This window comes from Notothenia rossii (assembly GCF_949606895.1).
Source record: "Notothenia rossii genome assembly, chromosome: 1".
NCBI lineage: Eukaryota > Metazoa > Chordata > Actinopteri > Perciformes > Nototheniidae > Notothenia > Notothenia rossii.
The window spans coordinates 83,281,516-83,306,682 of NC_136912.1; the positions used below are offsets into that span (position 1 = coordinate 83,281,516).

The 25,167-nt window shown below is 42.5% G+C and overlaps 1 protein-coding gene across 24 annotated transcripts in view; it reads left to right on the plus strand.

Annotated features, from left to right (window-relative positions):
* The window catches only part of adgrl2a (adhesion G protein-coupled receptor L2a), a 211,228-nt gene that overhangs the window by 181,125 nt on the left and 4,936 nt on the right, over window positions 1–25,167 (plus strand). For 19 of the 24 annotated variants that reach the window (XM_079678636.1, XM_079678637.1, XM_079678623.1 and 16 more), the window contains 15 exons: window positions 7,598–7,894; window positions 8,635–8,738; window positions 9,193–9,378; window positions 9,719–9,757; window positions 11,691–11,874; window positions 12,509–12,631; window positions 13,003–13,208; window positions 13,859–14,032; window positions 14,777–14,986; window positions 15,728–15,948; window positions 16,585–16,651; window positions 20,693–20,784; window positions 23,261–23,429; window positions 23,639–23,767; window positions 24,471–24,567. In XM_079678636.1, coding sequence (XP_079534762.1) covers window positions 7,598–7,894; window positions 8,635–8,738; window positions 9,193–9,378; window positions 9,719–9,757; window positions 11,691–11,874; window positions 12,509–12,631; window positions 13,003–13,208; window positions 13,859–14,032; window positions 14,777–14,986; window positions 15,728–15,948; window positions 16,585–16,651; window positions 20,693–20,784; window positions 23,261–23,429; window positions 23,639–23,767; window positions 24,471–24,567 — 2,298 coding nt within the window. The remainder of the gene's footprint in view (window positions 1–7,597; window positions 7,895–8,634; window positions 8,739–9,192; window positions 9,379–9,718; window positions 9,758–11,690; window positions 11,875–12,508; window positions 12,632–13,002; window positions 13,209–13,858; window positions 14,033–14,776; window positions 14,987–15,727; window positions 15,949–16,584; window positions 16,652–20,692; window positions 20,785–23,260; window positions 23,430–23,638; window positions 23,768–24,470; window positions 24,568–25,167) is intronic. The other 5 variants (XM_079678627.1, XM_079678628.1, XM_079678633.1 and 2 more) reach the window with 1 other exon arrangement.

Genomic DNA, 25,167 nt, shown 5'->3' on the forward strand with positions numbered 1-25,167 from the left:
ATACATTTGCATACAATTTCAATCATTGCTGCCCCCTCAAATTATACATTTGCAAGTGGGGATCATAAGGAAGGGAATGACCCAATTTGTTTGAAATTATAAGGTAGGCCTCACTGACACAACTTGCCAATTAGCCAACAAAACGCTGCATGTGGTCAAAACAATGTAGTTTGTGTTTCGTGAAAGTGCTTTGCAATGCAAAAATGCTCAGCTGTTACAGATGCTCGTGAGTCATGTGCATTAGCAGTCACCCCAGAGAGCCTACCTCTTATAGTCTGATGAATATACGCCTCACTATAAAGCTCCCCTATGATTCATTCCTGTCTTCTGCAGTGCTTACATAGAGGTCAACTCGTGCGTGGCAACATTTAGAGAGACAGCAGAGAAAGTGGGGAGAGAAAGAGAAGGATGGATACTTTAAACGTCAGCATCGAGCTTTCACAGCCAACTGAGGTGCTCAGGTAAAATGGCAGAGACGTCTTGTTCCTACATGCTCAGCAGTGGCGCAGGGATCGGGATGTGTTAAAAACGGCCAATTTGTTTGTTTGCCTAGACAACAACCCCCCCCCCCTCCCTCTCCCCAGCCCCCTGTCAGCTGCCCAAGTGGACACAGCGGTTTGATCGGAGACTGTGTTGACGTGGAAAATCACCCTTTTTGTTTTCCTGTCCTCCTGTCATATTCTCGTTGTTTCTTTTTCTGCTGCTGCCATTTTAGCGTATCTCTTTTTTGTATTTCTCTATTGGATCAATCTGTTTCTTTCTGTATCTTTTTGCCAGCCCCATTACTTTTTGGTTCATTTTACTCTTGCTGCCAGTAGTCTCTCACTGTTTTTGTAGTACCCTCCATCCATGAGGATCCGTGAACTGTGTCTTAAATCCAGATATTTGCATTTGTGTGCGTGCATGTCTACACATATAGGCCTCTGTTTGGCTTCTCTCCTGAAAACAGGCTAAAGACATCATCATTCCCAAAGAGAGCAGTGCACACTAAATGACAGGATTTGAGTAAATCCTCATCCGTGCCTTCTGGTAAACTGTACACACATAACAGCAGGACAAAGACGGCCATCGCGCACATGAAGATCAGGGATCACAGACTACCCAGTTTTGTGAGAAATATTTGTTCACCAGAGGAACAGTTTGTATCAGGTTTTAGATGTAACCATAATTATTATTTGAACAAAATGTTTTACGAAGCTTACTGTATTTTAGCTGTGCTTATATACATGTTGGATTGATCCACATTTAGCTGCTGATGTAAACCAGCTTTTTGATTTAGGCTGTTGTTAAAAGCAACTGATCTGTGGTTCTTTCGCACGTTTATTCCTGTTGACTTAAACTCCTGTTGGCTGTTGTCTCGATCACACTAGTGTTGACCGACAAAACAATCCCTGCCAGACCAAATCAAACACCTCACTGTACACACCAATCTGCAGAAAACAGCTTTGTAAAAATCCCCACAAGGCACATATAGCCTAAAATCTGTGCGTTGTCCATGTTATGGTTTAATTCCACTTATCCCTTATGCTCTTATAGCACTTAAAGGTGTCCCTAGATCCCCAAATTGTGTCCGTCTTAGTGATAATGTTTTGAACTCGGTAAGCTTGGAATCATTTCTTCTGAGCTGTTAGTGCACTACTGGGAGTGTTGCTTTATTTAAAGGCCTCCTTCTTTACTGCTGGACTACAGTATCTCCCTATATGCCTTGCTTCCATTTGTATTCTTCCAATAAAGGTTTTTTAACCACGGTTTTATGACAGACTGTGACGTTATTCCGTCTACATCATAACCCAATGGTCTCATTCTTGTTTATGATATAAGGGTACATTTAACCTGGGGCGATAAAAAGGGGTGAAATCCCACGAGGGGGAATTTACAGTCTTGTTCACAACGTCTGATATTTCATCGTGGGATAACACCTAACAACCCAGCGTCTGGTAGCGTTAAAGGCCATCCAGCTCATGATGTCACGAGGTCACCGGTTTCTTTCACCCGATCTCTGCCGCTCGTCTTAAAACGCGATAGCCGTGCGTTGCAAAACAAGGAGGTACATTTCACCCCTTATCCACAAACACATCTTGTATTCCCAAGCTGATAGTTACCTTTTCTCCTGATGTTAAACTATTGTACACACCCGAATGGTATCCGCTGACAGTGTACAATTATGTGGGCAACAAAACCCGGGGTTATGATTTAGAATGTCACTGAGATGTTTTACATAAAAGAGAGAGGAGGGGTGATTATGCTTACACTGAGCCCTATGTAGCCAAGGGGATCCATAGTCTCTTGTTTGATTACAGTCTGACTGTGGAACAAGGCGTATTAAAAGAATTATTACTCAGACATCACAATGGTCCCCCATCACTCCCTGACACACGCCTTTAAGGAGATTTATTTCGCACAGGCCTGATTATTGTGTCTGTGTGTTTCTCTAATCTGTGTATATGCACCGTTACACAGCTGTGAGCGTGCTTATGGAGTGTATATGTGTGTGTGCGGACACCCCTGAAACAGACATCCTCCTGTGAGCACAGCATTAAATATCAGTCTGCTCGGCACACTTGGAGTTAATGCTTGAAATTTGAGGCACGTACAGTACAGAGAAAGCTGCGAGGAGGGAAAAAAGCAGGCTCTAGTCTGGCAGCTGCTGTGTCTGTTCTCTATACTTTGGTGTCATTCTGTGTTTGAGGGTGTATATGAATGTGTACATGTGTTTATAATCTTGCTTTCGTGTGTGTGTGGGCCTGCCGTTGTCCATAAGAATCAATGAATTTGTATTGTTTGAAAAAGAAATATTGCAAACAGCAGTAAATAACATAATCCAGCTATTAGGTTTTGTTCCCCAAGACATGGACGTATACTGTACACACCCTCACAAGGACGTGACACATGGGAAATTATCCGAATTTTCACTCAGCTTTCTTCATATTTACTGCTGATACCCAAGCAATCATTCGCCGTGTTCCCCCCCCCCACAGCTACAAATGCAGTGCACGGTGAAAGACGTGTAATCCAATTTCCTTTGTGTATTATTGTTATTATTGGTAGATATCAAAATGCATCACAAACGTATTGTAAATCATCACACTATTTCATACTCAAGAACAGCTCCATTTCCATATGAACTCAGAAGGAAGGCTGCACCCAGAGAGGACTGAGTGAAATGCATGTTTGTGACTGAGACAGCATTTGCAAAGGAAATAATTTACACTTAGTTTTTTCGCAGTCTGACACCTTATTTCAATTAACCTATACTTTGTTCCAAATGACTTGAAAGCTGATGGGTTATTCATTTATTTTCCATCCTCTAGATTCATCCTGTTCTGATGGCCTCAAACAGACTGAGGTTAGACTGACTGTCTATTCCTCTTCCATTAGGAGATGATTGCCACCTAGGACCCAAATGTCTCACTGTACTAAAGACATGATGATTTTACCTTGGCAAGGTGTACATCTCCTACAATATGGGAACAAAGAGCTAAACCTCCTTGCTCCACATCATTATGAGATTATGCCATGACAGAGTAGGGGATAGAGCAGAGGACAAGTAAGATCTAATAAATCCTTTAACTTTTTACTTGGTAAATTAGCTGAAACAAGTGCTAAATAGGTGTTCACTTACCCCTTCTTTCCCTCCTTCGCAAGAGAAACAGCACCTGGTAATGTGTATGAAACATTACCCTGATGAACAACCATGCGGTGCCTACTGAAAGTGAAGCCATTAAGCATAATATAAAAGACACACATGCTGTCGGTTTTCATTTGTCAGCACGCCATTACTACCGAGTCCTGGTAAAGAGGCTCATCTGGGTACCGTGTGTGTGCATCTTTGTGTGTGTGTGTGTTCCTTAGTGCTCACGACGTGTATGCATATGCTCTGACAACAGTCGGCAAGCCGAGCCCCCCTCACCTTTTCCTCTCCTGGATTCCTTTTATCATTGTCTGTCATCAATCCCAGACCTATAACCCCAGCGGTACTAACAGAACCACTGTGATACATTCAAGTGCAACAGTGTGTAGGCGTTGAATCATACAAAGAGGTTATGAATATGTCTGTCCAGACTATTGGCAGCTCTTTGGAGAATATCACTCCATGCGCTCACACTGTGTGACAGCTAATTGAAGGTTCCCTTGGGCTTAGTGCAGCAGAGACATAATAATCAAGGAACCTGTCCTGGTTTCCATATAGGCCATATATGGGATTTGCTTCTTCTGTCATAATCAAAGGAGTATTGCAGAGTGAAGGCATTCAGTTGTGTCAGCCATGTGTTGCCACCGTGGAAAATTGAAATATTTAGTTCATGCGTTGAATCACAGAAAGTATGGAAAAGGCTGCTGCAGCACTATACTGTAGCAACAGATCAATACCCATCCCTCACTGTGGCTGCTTATAAACTTATCCACTTAGACATCTCTGTGAACAAGTGCCTGAGAAGAGTGTCCATTGTAATACCTATGGGTTAATTCCTCCCAGCTTTCATTGGATCAAATTAAACCAAGCTATGGCATAAAGGTAATGAGATTATTGTGTTGCTGGCAGGATTAGGGGCTGACACGCTATGTACACTGGAACAGCAGTGGACAGAGATGCTGCATTGTTTATGCACGAATCTCCCTGGGAAGTACAGCATACATTCATATTAGCCTCTTTTGCGCACAGTAAAAAGGATTAGTCCGCATCATAGACATGACATGAATATCCCAACAGGATTATTATAGCCTTTTACTTATCTCCTTTACATACTACTTAATGTTAATGAAGCTCTTTAGTGTATATTCTATGACTGTGCTTGCAGAGAAAAACAAAGCAATGCCCAGACTTCGCCTCAGCAAATCCACCCCACAACAATTGTCCTAATCCCTCTCCAATGGAATGCTTTAGGAGAGCCAAACACATTATTTGTAGCCTGGTATTAACTAGGCCTGAAATGAATTACTGCCACAATTTCACCGCTGATAGTAGGTAGCAACAACATAAATACAAACTTCAAAGAGATTTCATTGTACATGCAACTAGAACATGGAGCTCAACATCCCTGCAAGCCATGACACGCAGCCCTGTTGAGTGAGGAGTGAAGACAAGATACAGTTGTTAGTTGACATGCTAAAGGAATGTGCTTGGATTACAGCAGATGCGTCTTTGATTTATTGGCTGTAGTAGCGGCCCTTTTATCTTAAATCATTCTGTCGAGCGGTGATTCATTTTCATTTTATTTCTGTCTGCATTCTAAACGCCCCATAGACGGAGACTGCTATCTTATCTTTATCATCTTTCATACTTTGGAAATGAGAAACCTATAAAGGGCCCCACAGTTTCTTAGGAATCTTCTGGACGTTTGCCAAGCAACCCAGACGCTGATGCTTAAATAGAAACAATGATAATTAATTCACAAATTATGTCGACACATTCATTTTCTTTGGATTTCAACATTACATGCTTTCGTTTTCAAACTCAACTGGAAATTTGCAAACGCTTTCTTTATGGTTATTACTTTCACCTCTTAGTCTTCTCCAGTGAGTCATGAGAAAATAAGCGTTGTAGCAATAGAGAGGTATTGGTGCAGAATGGAGTCTGGCATTTCTCCCGGCCAGCTAAATGCTAGTGCTGAAAAGGCCACTAAGCACAGGTTGTCTCTCAACCGCTGTGACAGGCCGTGCCGCGACAATTTCACTGTGTTGAGTAAAAGGATACAGGTAGGGTGAGAGGGACGGGAGAAGAAGAAGGCTGAGTTGAAATCAGCCGATTCTGTCTTCAGCTCAGTGTCAGAACAGCCAGTCAGCTGTGTACACCTCCATGCCACCTGCTTGTGTGTGTGGGTGTGTGTTTGTGTGTGTATAGAGTTCTAAAGCCCTCAACAGGAGGGAGCACAGAGTCATCTCCTCTGGTCAATAGAGCCTAATTCGCCACAGGTAGCAGCCAGCCTCAAAGCCGATTTCCCTTCAGCTCGACTGTGCCGAAGCCTCTCATCCACACCGGGGGGGCGCGCGCGTGTGTGTGTGTGTGTGTGTGTGTGTGTGTGTGTGTGTGTGTGTGTGTGTGTGTGTGTGTGTGTGTGTGTGTGTGTGTGTGTGTGTGTGTGTGTGTGTGTGTGTGTGTGTGTGTGTGTGTGTGTGTGTGTGTGTGTGTGTGTGTGTGTGTGTGTGTGTGTGTGTGTGTGTGTGTGTGTGTGTGTGTGTTTTGGGGGTGCTATCAGCTAGACCCATTATCCAATGGCAGAAATAGATATGGAGGTGTTGCTACCGGGGGTCTGGCTGCCTCTCCAATGGAATACAAACGTTCTCCTACCTCTCCTCTTCAGTCTGTCCCCATTGTTTCGGAATCTTCTTGCTATTGTGTTGTGTGTGCCTTTTGTTTTCCAAAATCATCCCCCCTTTCTCTATATTCTTCCTCCTCCTGCCCCTGACCTGCTATTCTCTTTTACTTTCTGTAGCTGAGCCTCTTCGATGTTTTCACTACTGGTCGTACTGCTGAAAAAGACTGCTCAGCTCAAGCAGTGTAACAGCACCTCTTCACATTCTCTGCATGCTCTACAGGCAGCCTAATGGAGGAAATCAAAGTACTCAAATGCGATTAGATTCAGTTTGCACATTGCATTCCAATCGGTGCGCTTTTGATAAATTCAACCAATGTTTTGTTTACAGAGGGGAGGTCATGTTTTCTTTTTGTACTCAGTGGATGTGGACTAGATTTATATCAAATATTTTATGTGTATCAACATTTCATCTATAAAAGTCCCTTCAGTTTGACTTGTGTGAAATGTAATTACAGTGCTTCTCACTTCTCTGGTGTATCACATGAAAAATGTCTTCATAGTGTTTCCTTAGTGGCTCATGTTAAATGTAAAGAGTGCACTATTTTCTCTTTTCCTGGGACTGAAACATATTGTTTTAGCCTGGGGCATTGCATGAGTTACTGCACACCTGCTTTATCAGAGTATGAGTTGTTGGAAGAAACAACTGCAAAATGAATGTTCAGGCTCCATGGCTACACATACAGATTCTGTGTTACTCTAGTGAAACTTAATCAGCCATGCCACAAAATCTCCCAGCCAGGAATGATTGCCAGGCAGGGGGATGTTACTGTAATTATTGTCTTGTTCATTGCAGACTGAGTGCCTTGGATAAGACATAGTCAACGGGAATGCAAATACGCTTGTTGCACAAAGCACTTAGCTGCAATTTACACAACGGGATACATGTGATGTTAAACATTACATCTTTAAACATGGTCAGAAAAGAAATGAGGTATGTTAGTTACAGGGGACATCGTTAGCGGTATATGAGGGCATCTGCCCACCAGAAGGTCAGGTTGAATAGCTGCCACAGTTTTCTCAGCTCAACCCTTCATATATCCATATCATGCACCCCAGGGATGCCACGCTAATTAGCTAACCTTATACAACAACCACAGGTCCAACTAACTACAACTTGAATTCCTCGTAAACAGTATATGTTATTCCATAGCACTGGATCATGTGTTCATTAGCATCCATAATAAATGTCTCCTAGGGAGAATCAAGCTCCATAAATCGTGGAGGCGATAATATCATCACGTAGCTGTTATCCTCATCAACATGTTGCTTCTTTCTCTTCACAGCTCCACCACTTTCAGAAGTCACCACGACCCCTCAGCCTCAGAAAACGACAACCACCACCACAACAACCACAGTGCACTGGGGTGTGGCCAACACGAGCTCCACAACAGGGCTCAAGGAGGGCAGCAGGGGAGCGCCCAAGCCTCCTCCTGTGATTCAGCAGACTACTTCCCCTCCGCCCCTCGAGTCCTTCCCTTTACCCGAGCGCTTCTGCGAGGCCATCGAGAAGAGAGACATAATGTGGCCTCAGACCCAGAGGGGCATGATCGTGGAGCGACCTTGCCCCAAGGGAACACGAGGTAAACAGCACTTCTGTTCCTCTCAGGGCCGTGTGCTCGCTGCTTTCAATATGACCCGAGGCGTCCCGGAGAACATCCCAGAGTTTGTTCAGATGTGTGAGATAATCTTGCATACAACTTTTGTATCTATAACAGGCCTCAGTTGAAGTCGGTGTTAAGGGAAAACGGGTGACGGCAGATTATAATGCGGTTAGGTTTTTAGCTGTGTCACTCCAGGTCGGAACATGATTTAGCAATCTGTAACGGCTGTGTTGCGGAGCAGGCTCAGCTGTTCCTCCTGCAGCCTGCGTGGAGACGTGCCTCCCTCCTTTGATTGTGTGTGAAATCGTGTTAGTGCTCAGAGTTCGTCAGGCACGGGATAATTAGGATGAGGAAAAAAATGTTGTTACTCTGAAGCAAAAATAGGAATGAGCCGTTTAAAATATTTTCTGAATGAATTGCAGAATGTTCATCTGCCTGTCTGTGAGTTTCCTGTGTCCGGCTATTTTCTTTTCCTTTAGAGTCTTAAAAAAGAAAACTACATTCTGAGGCCTTTCTTTCTGAGTGAACCACAGGCAGTCCTTCTCTGGCTTCACTTTCATATGAGATTGATCAATTTGCATGTTTGTATATTTATTGTTCGTGTGCAGTTATCTGATCTGTGTCCTTGTCCTGTTTTGCCCTGTCGAGGACTTCCTGGGAAAATAGATCTGATATGACTTGATTTAACGTGAGTCTTCTGTGCTTGTTTTCCCTTTCAGGCACAGCCTCTTATTCATGTGTCCTTTCCACTGGGGCCTGGCACCCGAAGGGCCCTGATCTCAGCAACTGCACCTCCCACTGGGTCAACCAAGTTGCCCAAAAGGTTTGTATAAGCTCTGCCTCGATGTTTTCCCTATGTCACTGCAATGTGTTTCTTATAAACATACAAAGGGTAGACAAATAATAGAAGCATGTCCTTGTTGCTAAGATGGCTGCAAAGCTGGGTGAGATTTAACAGTTGCATTTATCAGATAGGAAATAGGTCTGGAAGGTTGTTTATGTTTTCAGAAAACAAATATATATAGAATATATCAGAGGTGTCACAGCAGTAAATGTGTATATTAGTTGTAACAAAGGGCTCTGTGTGTTTTTCTATCTTACCACACAATTAAAACTGCCACCATGGCAACTTCTCCTATGTGAAGAAAGACAAATCTGGCATTTCACGGACTCATTCAAGTCTGATTTGATGCCTGAAACAAGGCTGTAAAGAAATCTTTTTTCAAAGTCTGTGTTCTTGCATTCCTGTGAACATTATTCACTCCCTCTCCCTGCAGATCCGCAGTGGTGAGAATGCCGCTAACCTGGCCAACGAGTTAGCCAAGCACACCAAAGGGCCCATCTTTGCCGGGGACGTCAGCTCCTCGGTGCGCCTGATGGAGCAGCTGGTGGACATCCTGGACGCTCAGCTGCAGGAGCTCCGGCCCAGCGAGAAAGACTCTGCCGGACGGAGCTTCAACAAGGTATATTAGTGTTCCCAAAAGTAATGCATTAATGTAGAGTAGCTGTTTTTTTTGTCACATGCCTTTCTGTATTTCATCTTTTCAAGTTCAGCTAAATTATGAGACAAACAGGCAAAAAAGGTTGTTATATTATTTCAGACTCTGGCATCTATCAGAGATCTTAAGCACTTTGAGCTCCAGGTAAGCAGGTCTGCGGCACATGAAAAGGGGAGTGGCTGGATCATTCAGTAGTTACTTTGTAAATCGACTGATTCAGTCAGGGCTACAACGCCTATACTCTTCAAATTGTGCAAATTACATGTCTCTATTTTTGTGTTCTTTTTCTTTTCTAATAAAAAAGCTTCAAAAACGAGAAAGGACATGCAGGGCATACATGAAGGTACTGAAGCAATGCCTCTGCCCACTCTGCTTGCTGCCGTCCCCTTTATTTCCTGTACTACTGTATCTGCCCCAGCCCCAGTTCAGCAGCATGTCCCCTCTGCACTGTGATGTTCTCCCTCCTCCCTGTGCTTCCTGCTTTTTTGAGTAATTGCCTTACACACAGACACAATCGTACCTTAAGTGCTCTCTAAAGTCAAAGAAAAGTCATCTCCTACAGAGATGGCTTCTTTACATGGATGTGTCTCTGTGTTGTTCCCCCTCTATGCGTTGGCAGCAATGGTGTATTTTGTTTTTCATTCTGTTATTCCCTATTGTATGTTTTCTAAGTGTTGACTCAAGATTGCACGTCTGGATGCATAACATTGCAACTCAACAAACATCCTGTTCCTACACCCCTCTCCTTATTCATTTGCTGAAGGATTTGCTGCTCTGTTAAATGTTTTGCTTTTATACCACCGCTCCATTCAATATAAAACCCTCTTGAATATTGCATCAAACACAGCTCACTTGTAATTTATTCAAATCCTCTTTTCCTTTTTTTATCAAGGACCATTACCTGACCTTTCACTGCATGTCTTGTTTCACAAGGACACAAGTTTTAGGTCATACAAATCATTGTTTCTTAAATTAAAGTTGCAAATCTTAAGCTCTATTTGGTTAATACGGTTAGACGGGTTAAACCATATTCTCCCCCTCCTTCTTGAAAGCTATCGGCCTAGGTTCCTACATAAAAGTATTTTGGCCATATATATCCCTCCACCATTAGGGAGATCAGTGTCCTCCTCCACCTGCCACCAAAGTCACCCCCCTCAATCCAAATCTCTCCTTCGGGACGGTACTAAAATGGATCGGGCTAATTAACCAGTCAATGGTAGTGCGCTCATAAAAAGAAAAGAGGAAAAGGGAAGAAAATACATGTCCGTAGTCACACGAGCTCCCTAAAGATGACTCATCATCATTTTTTATTTAACGTCACAACATGTAGATTTGAGGTGAGAGAAGTCGGCCTTGTTAGAGGGGTGTGTCGATGTTAATGGTGGCATGCGAAGATTTAGGACGGACATCGTTGAGTCAGCATTATCTGACATCTGCCATACTTGACGCAACATCACTAACAGCTGCCCCCCAACCTTTCCGCCAACCGTGCCGACATTGATTTCCTGATTAGACTCATTGATTTGATTATTTCTACGGAGAAAACTCAGCCTGGATCTTATGCCTAATTTATCTGGTGTTTTTGCCCTAAGCTGTTCAGGTGGCAGAGAGTGAGAGGCTGGAAACATTTTTGCGTGAAGGATACACATCAAGTGAAATTCTTACCATATTTATTGTTGAAGTGCTTTTCGCCGGGTGTCTTAATGACATTTATACAGCTAAGTATACGGCATTGACGACTAAAAGATAAAGTGTAAGAAAAAGTTAATAAAAAACAAAATCTACATACAGACTCATTTGTAATTAGAGAATTTTAATTGCAGCTTTTGGCTCTTTAAGCGTGCCATATCTTATTATCCTGTTATTGGACTGAGCTGATAGGCTGTGACCCTAAATGTCTGCCCTGATGCCGCGTCCTTGAAAAAGAAATTGAATCCGCACCATCTCTCGTGATGCTCCTGTTTTTCCTTTCATGCAGTTCATCCTTCTTGATCATCGCACTTGCAAAATGTTTTTCTTGTTCTGTAAATGGCTCTAATTAATCTATCATGTCACACTGTATACACACCCAACAAGCAGTGTCCTCTATGACTTTTTTTTCCCATCACATTGATTTATTTGAATCCTCAGAGAAGTGATGCTTCTCCACAGCATCTCATCTATTCAGTGTCTGCATGCTCCTGCTCCTGCTTGCACAAACTGTGTTCTTTTCTCAGAGTTACTCAAGTACCTTTTGTTTTTTGTGTGTGTGTGTTTGTTCGTCTGCTTCGACACAGGCCATTGTGGACACGGTAGATAACCTTCTGCGACCGGAGGCCTTGAAGTCCTGGCACGACATGAACAGAACGGAGCAGACGCACGCAGCCACTATGTTACTGGACACTTTGGAGGAGGGGGCGTTTGTCCTCGCCGACAACCTCATGGAGCCTGCCATTGTAAAAGTTCCTGCAGACAACATAAGTAAGTAAAGCAAGAGTTTGTGGTAAGCAAATGACAAGAGCTCTTGATTGATGCAAGCTCAGTTAATTTGATTACTTCCAATTCATTGAGAGAGTATTTGTTGTGATAGGAAAGCAAGGCCGCCACATAAAAAGGGACTTTGTTTTCATAATAAGCATTTAAACCTTGGGGGGAAAGGAAAGCAACGCATATTAGGTTTAACGAGTCGCTTACTGACAAAGTGATGAATATCAGACAATTAAATAGACTGGATTCTCTGATTACGCACGCTTAGTTTATAAATGTATGAGTCTAGACCTTGAAACTCTATACAATAATGTGAACATTAGCCTGCTGTGGAGTCAGAAAAAAGACATTGTTTATCCACAGCTTCCTTTTTTAGTTTATTCTGCTGTTAGACCGCATAAGGACGGCTTTTTTTAGTTCTTTCTTTCCTCAGCAGAGTTGTTTTATTCATATTAGTAAGAGTCTCTCAGTGATGAAATGATCACTCTGTTTGACATTTTTATACTATCTTTTCTTTTGTGCCAACATTTCAGTTTGTGAAGAAAATGTCAGGAAAAATGTGTGGGCATCAATATCCGGTCCTTTCTCTCGTCCTTTCACCTCTAACCCATCCTCTGTCTTTCTGCAGTTCTGGATGTGTATGTGCTCAGCACAGATGGCCAGGTCCAGGATTTTAAATTTCCACAGTCCAGCAAGGGCGGTATCTCAATCCAGCTGTCGGCAAACACCGTGAAGCTCAACAGTCGGAATGGTAAGCTCACTAAGACATAACAAAAAAAAAAAAAAAAGTAAAAGAAACTTTGTGCTAAATGTTCTGCCCACTCTCAGAGAAAACTGCTTATTCAAGTGTGTTTAACTATGGCTCTCATTGTTTTTGTGAAAAGCTAAATAGTTGGTTTGAGTGTACAGTATAAGCACAACAATGGAGTTTATCTCAAAGACTCCAAGCCCTATGAATTGAGCTGAAAATGACAGGCTTTTTAAAAGCGTTCTGTCTCTATCTCTCACTCATCTTTCACTCATTTCTGCCGTTCCTTTGTTGAATATTTTAAATGGAATTTCATTGGAATAAATGTCGTTTCTCAACCTCTGATGTCTTTCTTCGTCTTTCACTCTTTACAGGAGTTGCCAAGCTGGTTTTTGTGCTCTATAAAAATCTGGGCCAGTTCCTCAGCGCTGAAAACACAACCATCAAGATGGCCAACGAGGCTTACGGCAGCAACGTGTCTGTGGCTGTCAACTCTGACATCATCGCTGCCTCCATCAACAAAGAGTCCAGCCGCGTATTCATTAACGACCCGGTGATTTTTACCCTGGAGCACATCGATGTGAGTCTCTCTGCTGGAGTGAATGGGGAGGTCATATTAAATAACACCAGGAGGGAACATTGAGAGTAGACAGAGATCTGCAATTTGAATTGTAAATGTCGGGCTAGGTCAGTCTGCAGTTTATTTAAGTCATTGAACATCAAATTAAAGGAGTCTTTAGAACCTAAGTGAATTCTTAATGAAAACTAATTCTTTAATCAACATTGGGATATAAATGATACCCATTTTATTTTATAGTGCGGGAAATTAACTCCTAGATTAGCCGTGCGATCTAGGATGAAATTACTGGAGCACCAATTATCTTTCGTCTTTTAAAGTTGTCACTAGAGTTCCCAGAGGGCCATGCGTGACTCCATTCTTTATCAGAGACATTTTGCAATTCCAAAGACATGCCGTCAAACAATTATGCTCCTCTGTTATTAAGGCCTCCTATACCAGACTATGCTTCGGTTGATTTGGCAAGCATGTGCCAAATGAGATACAACATATGAACTGCTCCATGAGAGCTGTGAAGTGAAAAATCCTCATCTATATCAGTGCGTGACATATTTTGTATGAGTAGGGGGTAAATGTCCTCCGTGTTCTACATGTACTTCAATTTCAGGCAGTCAATTATTTGGACACTTAACCATATCTCTTGTTATGTGCAGATTGAGCACTACTTCAACTCCAATTGCTCCTTCTGGAATTACTCTGAGAGGAGCATGATGGGCCACTGGTCCACCCAAGGGTGCAAACTCCTGGACTCCAATAAAACCCACACCACTTGCTCCTGCAGCCATCTCACCAACTTTGCAATCCTCATGGCGCACCGTGAAACTTCGGTATGTCACATCATTTTTTTTAAATCAATATTTTAACTGATTACTCTTTAAAACTGAAGTTTAATATTCCTAACATGTTTTCCTTTCTGTTAAGCAAAGCTAAAACCCCAAGCATAACCATTTCTAGATTAGCAGGATCAGAAAAGAATAGTGGAAACAAAAAAATGTTTCAATAATAAATAGCTGGAATCTTTTTTTATTAATGAATAAATCATTATAATAACATGACTATTTTCCGTTTTTGCAATGCTATTCCCGTAGATCTTTTTGTAAAACACACATCACATTTCCTACATTAGCAAGAAATATGCATTTCCTAAAAAGTACAAAACTTAAACCAACCCTACGGTTACAAATATGGCATACAAGAATCCCAATATACAGTGGGTTACACTTTATTCAAACATAAAACTCAAAGTAAAATGTCTTACCTTTTTGATTCCTAAAACATGCTTGTTATTTTGTAAATTGAAAGGACATTGACTTTTCAAGTAAAAAAACAAAATCACTTAATTTTGATGAATCCAAGCAATTTTTTGGCTTCGTTTTTTTTTTTTTTGCATAATTGATCATTTTGATGTATTAGCAATGCTTCTGATAAGGTCAAATGATTAAAGACAAACATAACAATAAATAACAACAAATGAAGTATTTATGGCAGCACTGAAAGAAAACCATATTGTCAGCTTTCTTTTTAGAAACTCATTTCTAAATGTGTTGCTGTTTACCTTTTGTTTCTTCCAGATTCACGACAGAGTGCACGAGCTGCTTCTGACGGTCATCACGCGCGTTGGGATCGTGGTGTCCCTCGTCTGCCTCACCATCAGCATCTTCACCTTCTGCTTCTTCCGGGGCCTGCAGAGCGATCGCAACACAATCCACAAGAACTTGTGCATCAACCTCTTCATCGCAGAGTTAATATTCCTAATCGGTATCGATATGACGGAACCCAGGGTAAGTTGGAACGATTTCACCCCATTGATTTGAGTTTGATTCATTCCCTCTCACTTCATCTCCTTTCGCCCCCGAACAAAACAATAGACCCTTTCAGGGGGAAATTGATGAGTCGTTAAGCATTGTTTGTTTCTAACCTTCTCTGCCTGTCCTCAACATGACATGAGTGGGACAGCAAAATGTATAGACATTACTAAAGGGCCGTGTCTTCCACTTGACAGCTCTTTTTCCCTCTTTCACTTAAAGCCAGCGTTGCCATGGCTGACCCTGCATTCATACTATTTTCCTTTCTTTTTACCTACACTGTCTCTCACGCACAAAAAAAGTTTTTTTGCATAAAGCTGGGAAATCTAAGCTTGAAATCCTGAGCTGCATGATTAAATCTACTAAATGTAACCCTACATCCAAATGGTATTTTAAATTGCTGCCGTACTGATGGAAATCGAAGCCTGTGCATAGTGAGAGTCCATGTGGTGAATGAATATTCATTACTTTTTTCATCAATTTTCGCTGAATGGGTGAGGCAGCAGTGGTGTGTTTTCAGCGGGTTTTAATAGAAGACATAAGGTTTATGATATACAATTTTCAATAAAGGAACCGCTTTGAATATCCCTCTTGTAATATATAATAATTGTTCGACTTCAGGTTAACTTAAAAACCTTTTATTTTTTAAATGGATTGCATTTTATTTCTTAAAAAAATATTCATATGATCGTCTAAATCTGTCTTGTTTTCTCTCAGATTGGATGTGCCATCATCGCGGGAATCCTCCACTTCTTCTTCCTGGCTTCCTTCTCCTGGATGTGTCTTGAAGGGGTCCAGCTGTACCTCATGCTTGTGGAAGTCTTTGAAAGTGAATACTCTCGGAAGAAGTATTACTACGTGTCTGGTTACCTCTTCCCTGCCATCGTGGTCGGTGTCTCCGCAGCGATCGACTACAGGAGCTACGGGACCAAGAAAGCGTAAGTGCAGCTTTCTGAACACATCCTTGGAAATGCAGAGCAGACACGCTGGATGCAAACTGTGTGGGCCTACCTGCTGTGACTGTATGCGGTAGCTTTTGAAAAAAAATCTACTCATCATTCCTGCCAGGGCTTTTTTTTTGCGCATCCCTGTAGACTACACCAAAACATTTGAGCTCTTTTTGCCGGAGATGGGGAGCTGTTCAATTTTTTATGTCATTTGAAAGTGGCTGACAGACTCAACACTGTGGTTTCAGGGGGAGGCGGGCTACATTAATGCCTTTCTGCTTAAAGACCCTCCTGTGACCTCTTGTTTGTAAATGGTCTCTTAAAGAGAAGAGCACTGTGCCGAAAAACCTTTTACGTAGATTAATGGCCATATCTCGGCTAAAACCCATCTATCAAGAGAGGTTACACGGGGTCTTCCCTTTGTTTTGTTCAACTGTATTAATGTTCAACCTGTGTAAAGAGCCTTTGAAAGAGCTCCAATTGAAGCTAGCAATTACACACTCAATATCTACAGCCAAAGTAACCAAAAATTAATTTCCTTGAATATGTTTTTGGCCGTTAAAGCAGGAAGACAATGCTGATTTAGTTTCTGTACTGTGTGCTGAAGTGTGTGTTTCTTTGTCATAGGTGCTGGCTAAGTGTGGACAATCATTTCATATGGAGCTTTATAGGACCTGTCACCTTTATCATCATGGTAAGCGGTTTTATTTTTCTTTGAATACTGCAACTGACAGAATGAGGAAGGGACTGAGAGGCTGAGATGAAGGAGGGAGATAACGGAAGTGAGAGAGTTGAACTGAAGCAAAAGTCAGCAGGATTTTTGCTCCGCAGCGATGACAGGTTAATTTTGCGCCAAAGACAGATTTGGAGGCATCCGACAATTCTCCCTGCCTCTTACCACCTGACAAGGATCAGGATTTGTCAGTGTACTTTCACCCCACTTTCGCACGATTCCCATGAAGTCTCACATCACAGGCATCACCTAATGGCCTTCCAGTTACACTTTTTATGATAAAGGAAGAAAATAGATTAAAAATTGCCTCAAGGTGTAATTTTTACAGCACACACTGTTAGATGGCAATGTGAGATTATATAGGTCCTGTTTCCCCCTCCTCTGCATCTGCCGCTGTGTGTGTGTGTGTGTGTGTGTGTGTGTGTGTGTGTGTGTGTGTGTGTGTGTGTGTGTGTGTGTGTGTGTGTGTGTGTGTGTGTGTGTGTGTGTGTGTGTGTGTGTGTGTGTGTGTGTGTGTGTGTGTGTGTGTGTGTGTGTGTGTGTGTGTGTGTGTGTGTGTGTGTGTGTGTGTGTGTGTGTGTGTGTGTGTGTGTGCGTCCACAGTAAATGGCAGATGACAGTGTTGGGGAGTGGAAGAAAGAGAAAAGACACCTTTCTGTTTAGTGAAGGACCGTCAGGGGTGAAGGACATATAGCATCATTATGACATATGTCCCATTGAGCCATGCAATTATTTACCGGTCATGACATTATTATCTCCCGCTCCATCAGAGAGGCTCAGAAGAACAAGTCCTTGGGGATCCTTCCCGCCATGATCAAAAAAAGAAATAGCATTCCTCCGATAGGTCCTCTCACCATGTGTTGCTTTGCCCTCGTGCATACCGTGGGATGTGGAGGGCCTGCAAACTTGTCTTGCTGCTGTGCAGGGAGGACGGGCGGTATTTGTTCAGCACTGTGTTCATTATCCAGCATAATGGCTGCTACTGTATCTACAGATGCAGTGACCTCTGTTGAACATCAAACTGACCCTGAAAATATACCAGAGCGAGGGGGCACACATGTCAATTTCCAGCGAGTCTTTGCACACCATTGGCAGACCGCTGGCAGCTTTCAAAGTAAAGCTATGGTACAGCTCTTTGTCTGTGTTTTTATAGAACGGATAAAAGGCGAATCTCCTCACTGGACTACATTTCACAGTTTCTCTCAAAAAGAGACATTGCCTCTTGATGTAGCATTTTAAAAAATGTCGGAGGAAAACCACAGGCAGGACTACTGTCGGCGTTTGATTGAATTCTTTTTTGATTTAATGGTGAAAAGCCTGGCTCTTTTTTTTTGTTTTCATTGATTTTCCTTTTTCCTCTCAGCACCCGCTTTGAATGTGTGAGCTTATAATTGAGGTGGAGCTAACATTGTATTAAAACAAACACACATTTCTCTCTGTCTCAGCAAATGCTCTGTCAGCCCCACAGGAATATGTTTCCTTTCCCTAAATTGGGCCCTCATTGTTTTCCAATCTCGCATTGCCTTCATAATGATTTGCATGAAAAATGCATCTGCAGTGGAAATGATGATCAGGATCCCGGTGGTGATGACCGGAGAGATAGAATCATGACCCTGTGAGGAGCTAATGTATTGTAGCAGAGCTAATGTGTGACAGGAATGAGCTTTTTGCAGCAGTGGCTCGCGCATCGCACACTGCTCCTCTGATTCCGTGCAACAATTGACTCAAAAAGACAAAGTACTGTGGAAAGGGGCATCTCAGGGGAGCATGCAGGAGCTAGGTTTGTCTACACCATCCGTGACCCTGGTTTCTCTACAAATTGGCTTTGTCCTTGTCAATGAGGGAGAGAGAAAGGAGGCGAGAAGCAGAGAAAAACTACTGCTTTGGCTCATGTCTCGATCCCCACCTGCCGCCCGGGCCATGTTTGTGCCAAATAACATTGTTTTCGAAGAAGGATTGGGAATGCTTTGTTCTCTTCCTTTTCTTTCTCCTCCCTATTTCTTGCTTTCCTTTTCTTTTCTTTTTTTCGCTCCCGTCTGAAAAAATGCCCTAAATACTGAAGGAATAAAAAAGCCGGTGGAGGGTATTTAGATCCTTGCTCTCCGGCAGAGATTGCCCTGTCTCTGGGCACTGGGGGTATTAGCTCCATGAAAGGGGAACATGGAAGTAATGAGTGGTGGGGGGAGCCATTAGTATGCTTGAGATAGCTTCAACACAAGGCCTGTTGGATCATGACACGTCACGAGCAGTTCTTATCACCCGGACAGCTCCATCTGCACCTTTAATATTTTATCACGTGCAGTTCATCTGGAGTTCAGACACACAGTCCACTTCAGAAAAAAAAAAAAAAAGCTTTCTCCTTAGTCCCAGTGTGGCGAGGTGCTTCTGCATGGCTTGCAGTGATGATTCAGAGACAGAGTGAAGGATAGAAGTAAGGCAGCTTCGCTCAGGCACAGGGGATCCCCGAGGAGGGCTGCGAAAGCATGTCGGTGTGGGGGGGGGGGGGGGGGGGGGGGGAAGAGACATGTGCCGTGCTGCTAGGTAACTTTAAAGTACTGTGTCCCTCTCCTCTGTCTCATTGGATCCATGTCACCACTCAAGGCTGTGTGAAAGGGTTTTTCAAAGTCCTCGCCCTCCACCCCTCCCCCACTGTCTGACTCATGCAGGCAGCTGATAGAAATAATGGCTGATAGCTGCGAAACAAAACATAGTTTCAGTGCCGTCTGTGATATAAAAGAAGGTTCATGATTCAGGATTTTCTTTTTTCTCCATTTGCCCCTCTCCTTGCGGGGCCTGGGCTATTGTGAGCGGCTCCATGAGTTGATTGCATGTGGAGGGGTGATGTATTGATCACAGGCAGTCTTTTGATAGCAGCGTGTAGCAGAACACGGACAATTTCTGTTCAAGAGTGAATGGCCATGGCCACAGTCTGAGTCCAGCTCCAAAAGGCCACTCATTTATTTCATGCCCTTGTTCTGGGCATCTCTTTCTCCTGCCAACGTTTTGCTGTTTTTAAGGTAACAAGATAACACTCAAATGCTCTGCTTATAAGACTCACCTGGAAAAGGCTAAGGTTACAGCAAATGCTATTTGGTTCTTTTGTTGTGTTACTCACCCTCTTATACAGTATCTGCTGTTGTTTTGGTTTGTTTCTGATCCTTTGATATGCTCTACTGGAGATACACGTTTCAAATTCTGTTTTTTTTTAGATATTCTTTGACATTATTTATACATGCCCGGCTTGCAGTACAAACGCAGTCCAGTTTCTCTGCTGTGAGTGCATGTACATGCTGTGTTAGGGACTAGTTCGCCCCAGAATAAATGTTTTCGAAGTAAGCCTAAATTATTTGTAGCGGCTCCTTGCTGGTCCACCCAGCCTTTGTGTCTCTAAATCACAATATTGATTTTTAAGGTAGCGAATAAATGCGCTCAGGAACGAAGCACATCGTATCCTTGTCTGAACGTGATATGTGCCGCCGCCTCCCTTAAGATTTAATACATTAAAACCAGAAAGAAACGCCATCTCCTTCCCCCTCTTTGTCTTTCTCTCTTTCCATCTGTCCACACAAGAATCGAACGACATATACCATGTTCCCTCAAGCCTTTGTAGCTGCTTACACCTTATAATATTTCACTATGTGCATAAAATGATATGCAGTTGTTTTGTACAACAAGATGGTCTCTGATTTCTCCTGCTACTTTTCATTCCCCTCTGACTTCTGCCAGACTGCTGTTTCTTTTTTTTCTCTTCACTGTGATGGATTTTAATGCGTTGCCATGCTCTTATTGATATAGAATGACACTAAATTTGGCGCCAGTCTGCCCGTCTGAGCCGGCTAGAACGATAGATGTTTATTGGATTAGTCTGTGGACATGCAGAGATTTCAAGGCTCTCCTCTTTTAATACTTATAGACAAATTAACAGGTTTTTTTCTCTCTGTCTGCTTTATCTTGCGTCATACATCTTCATGTATTAACACTGCCATTACTCTGTTTTGACAGCTCAATCTCATCTTCCTGGTCATCACAATGTACAAAATGGTGAAGCACTCCACCACCCTGAAACCAGACTCTAGCCGACTGGAGAATATAAAGTAAGTAAAGGAATAAACGCAGAATCCTGCTTTATCCTGCTTATCAGCAATTTAACACTGGTGCTATTTTGGAACAACCCCCAGGAAAACTAAGGCTATTTTACCTGTTACTCATTTTTTTTTATCTTATAATGTTTCATTGCAAAATGCATTACCTCCCCCACCTCCTAACCAAGATACACGCTTGGACTAGCAAGTAACGTTAGAATACATTAATTTGTTCCCAGTGTGAAATTATCCAGTTCAAATGGAACTTTTTTTCAGAAGAATTCATTATTCTGACTCTGGAGATTTCAAATGTTACGCAGTTTTTTTTAATGAGACATTTGGCATGACTTAGCTGTCATGATGACTACACAGACTTTGTGAGTCGTCTTTATATCCTTTGTTGTTTTGCTCACAGCCACTAGCCGCAGAATTGCACAGACATGACACACACACACACACACACACACATATCACTCTACGGCTGCAGCTTAACTATGCGCTGTTAGCTCTGCTAGGGCGGGGTACAGTGGAACAGCTACCATGTGTGTTTGCCGCTGGAACATGTCGAACCTTTTTTTATAGATCCCAGCGTCTAATCCCAAAAAAGAAAAAATTCCTTCCCTACACAACCGCCACCACACGACCACCACCCAGCACCACCACCCCCATCAAGTGTAGGCTTCCTCAGTCGCCTCAACATTTATGACGTGTTCGGTTTTGGCAAAAGGGAAATTATGTTTTTCTGAAGAACTAATTGTTTTGTTGTTTTTTTGCACTTCTGTGAATACAATATTTATTGCTGTTCTCTTACATGTGGGGTTATATGGTTTTGTTGCTCGCAGTAGCACAGCCTCATGTCATTTTGTACAATTATGTTTGGTATTTTGACTTCCACCACGTTGTGTTGGAGCAGCTATTTTCAACCAGTGTTTGTTATTTCTCCTTTTTCCTTAATGAATGTTTGCAACATAACAGCACTGCGGTGAAACTGCGATCAGGAAGAACAGTCAGAAAAAAAGCTTATTTAGACTTCTGGGTTTATTTGTGATAGACTACTCCCTCAAGGAAACCACAAACAAACACATTTACCGAACATGGTGACATTCAACATGGGGTTATTTGTTCTTGGATGTTAGAAATGTTTAAGCTTGTGTATACTGAAGAAATACATTGTGTATTGATAGCTGTTTTCTTTGTGGTCTTTTTGTGTTTGTTTTTTGTGCCAACGTTTGGTCTGAAAGTCAGTTTAGCACCTGTGTCACTGCATGTTGCATGTAAAGGCAAAGTTAACGCACAGCCTGTCCTTTCTCCTCTCCTCCCATCCTCCTCCTCTCTCTGTCCTGCGATGCGCACCAGTAATTATCGCGTTTGTGACGGCTACTATAATACAGATTTGCCTGGGTAAGCTTCCCCCTATATACCTCAGATAACTTCACCCACACAACACCACCACCCACGCATACAATAGCATACATGCAAATTCAACCACAGACAATATGTTCTGACCAAATGCTGTACACAGACATTTTAATTGAATCATGAACAGCAACACATACAACTCTCAGTTAGACCTTTAATAATTTCATTGCCCCAGTGATTTCCCTTGGATCAAAGACATCTATACTCCACTGCCGTCTAACCCCGCTGTGATGCGCTCTGATCTAATTGTGTTTCTCTCTTCCTGCTTATCATGCTCTCTAGCTATGAAGATAATAAACGGTTTATCAAGTAAGGACATGTCGCCCAGAATTCTCCTCTTCAGCTTGCAGTTGACCCTCTCTCCTCGTTTATTCTTTCTCTCCTTTATTTGCCTTCCTTTCTATCGCCGGTCCATCCTCTCCCAAACTGCAGCTTCAAAGCCACTCATCCAGTGTCCATGTGATTGTTCACTTTCACCGTGTCTTTCGTCTTGAAATCCACTGTTGTTGTTGTTGTTGTTGTGTGTTTGAGCGCTGAACTGTGACCGCTGCTGGTGTCTGAAGGCTCCACAGGACCTTCACACACCAGGCGGGGAGTCTCCTTCTTTTCCCTTGAACTCTTTCCACATCTGCTTAGTTCTCCAGCTCTGATAACACAATCACTAGATAAATATTTACTGTATGATAGTATCAAACGCCTTTTTCTTTTTAGCCTACTTTGAATCACGCTGTGCTTTTTGATTATGCTGTTCTCTATGTTCTAACACGTAAAAAGTTATTTACAGAAAACCAGATCAAGGCTTTGCCTCCTTCCTGTCTGTTTGACGACAGGAGCTGCATTGGACTCTGGGCTGAGAGTGTGTGTGGATGGAGGGGTGGGACATGTGTTGATGATGGCATAGGTGTTGTTTCTCATTGTATTGTTTTCCTCTTGCCTGGTTTACAGCTTTTTTTCCTAGTTTCTCATAGTGATGGTGTTTATAAACCCACTCATCATCCTCTCTGATAACTAAATGCCTCTCATGCTGGATGTGTCCTCTCTTTGTGTTTTTTTATTATCTGTCCTTCAGATCCTGGGTCATGGGAGCGTTTGCTTTGCTGTGTCTGCTCGGACTCACGTGGTCCTTCGGCCTCTTCTTCATCAACGAGGCCTCGATTGTCATGGCTTACCTCTTCACCATATTCAACACCTTCCAAGGAATGTTCATCTTTATTTTCCACTGCCTTCTCCAGAAAAAAGTAAGTCAGCCGCAGTGTTCAAAGACAAAGTGATCTTTCTCCCAAGGTGAAACGCTGGCGTGGAAAAACCTTTGCTCCTTCATGCAGAATTCACAGAGCACCACACACTGATAAGGAGAACCAACACTGCTGGCTTCAAGATATTGGTTAAGTCATATGTAAAGTCAACAATGTGCTGTAGGTAAACATTCGGCTGTTTGCTCGCACAGGTCCGCAAAGAGTACAGCAAGTGCTTCCGCCACACGTACTGCTGCGGAGGGCTTCCGACTGAGAGCTCCCACAGCTCTGCGAAGACCTCCACCACCCGGACCAGCGCTCGCTACTCCTCTGGTACCCAGGTAGACCCCCGCTTCATTCACTCAAAGACTCCCTGAGCACCAAACCAGAGGAACACAGTGTTAAAACTGTAATACTTTCATCATGAGCATGACCAAAGAAAATGCAAATCCTGCATTTTAGCTTCAGTGGTAGATCAAGTGACACAAACATTATACCACGTCTTACAAGCAGCATCCTCTGTACTGCATGAGAACCTTTCTTCTGTTCTGCCCCCTTTAGCACTTGCTTTTATCTTTTTCTCACTAACGTCATGTGCATGGGATACAGTACTGCACTCTTTAAAGAGCATTGCAAGCACATTGCAGGAAAAGCCTGAAATTCCCCCCCCCAAAAAAAACGTTAGCTTTATGCCTTACTTATTAAGGAATAGCCCTTATGAGACAATACGTCTTTGAGCATTAGGAAAAGCGCTATAAAAATCCAATGTATTATTATTATTATTATTATTATTATTATTATTATTATTATGAATACCTCCAGATGTATTGGGCTTAGAGAGATTCATCCCAAAGTCGTTCAAAAGTTGACTTAAAATGATTAGTTTGAAAACAGACATACATAGAAAGCGAACATTAGCACTGCCCTTGCTTCACTGGAGCAGTGGTAAATCAGTAGTATGTACATAGAGAATAATGAGAGTTGGTCTGAAAGGTGAGCGGGCTTGTTTGAAGTCCTAATGACTGTCCCTTGTTGACCTGACAGAGTCGTATCAGGAGAATGTGGAATGACACCGTAAGAAAGCAATCTGAGTCCTCCTTTATCTCAGGTGACATCAACAGCACCTCCACCCTTAACCAAGGTCAGTTCACACCTCATTTCTCTCCACATGCACACCTATGCACACATTTCATCATCCAGCTAAAAATACCTCCTTCAAGTACAAATGATCTCAACCTGCCGTAGAGGATCCTAATCGTAATAAATGCCTTCAGCTTGAAAAGAGAGAGCTGTATGTTTTTATCTCTAAAAAAAGATGTAGACTTTAGTCTAGGCTCCCTGTGCTGCCAACCGAGGATTACAAAAATCCGTCCTCAAATACTCTGTGCGATGTCATTCTGGCTGCTAACGTCAGACTCAAATTGGGGCAAGGCTAGAAAAGCGTTTTTATTTAAGTGCTGGCTGTCAAAAAGTCCATACCCAGGCTCTGGGGAAACATAAACACAAGTAAAAACAGGGAGGGCAACAAAAAAAAAAGTAAGTTATATTTCAGGAAAATCTTAACACGCAGAGAGGCCATTTGTTGCCTGGCATGTAAGGTGACCTCTGTTACTTTACAGAGGGATTTATGAGGGCGGGAGAAAAAAAACTGTCATTTATTATTTAGCTTGAGCACAAATATGATGATGAGAAGATGATGTTCAACTCTGACTGACCTGGAGTGCTTAGTGTTTTGTTAGGC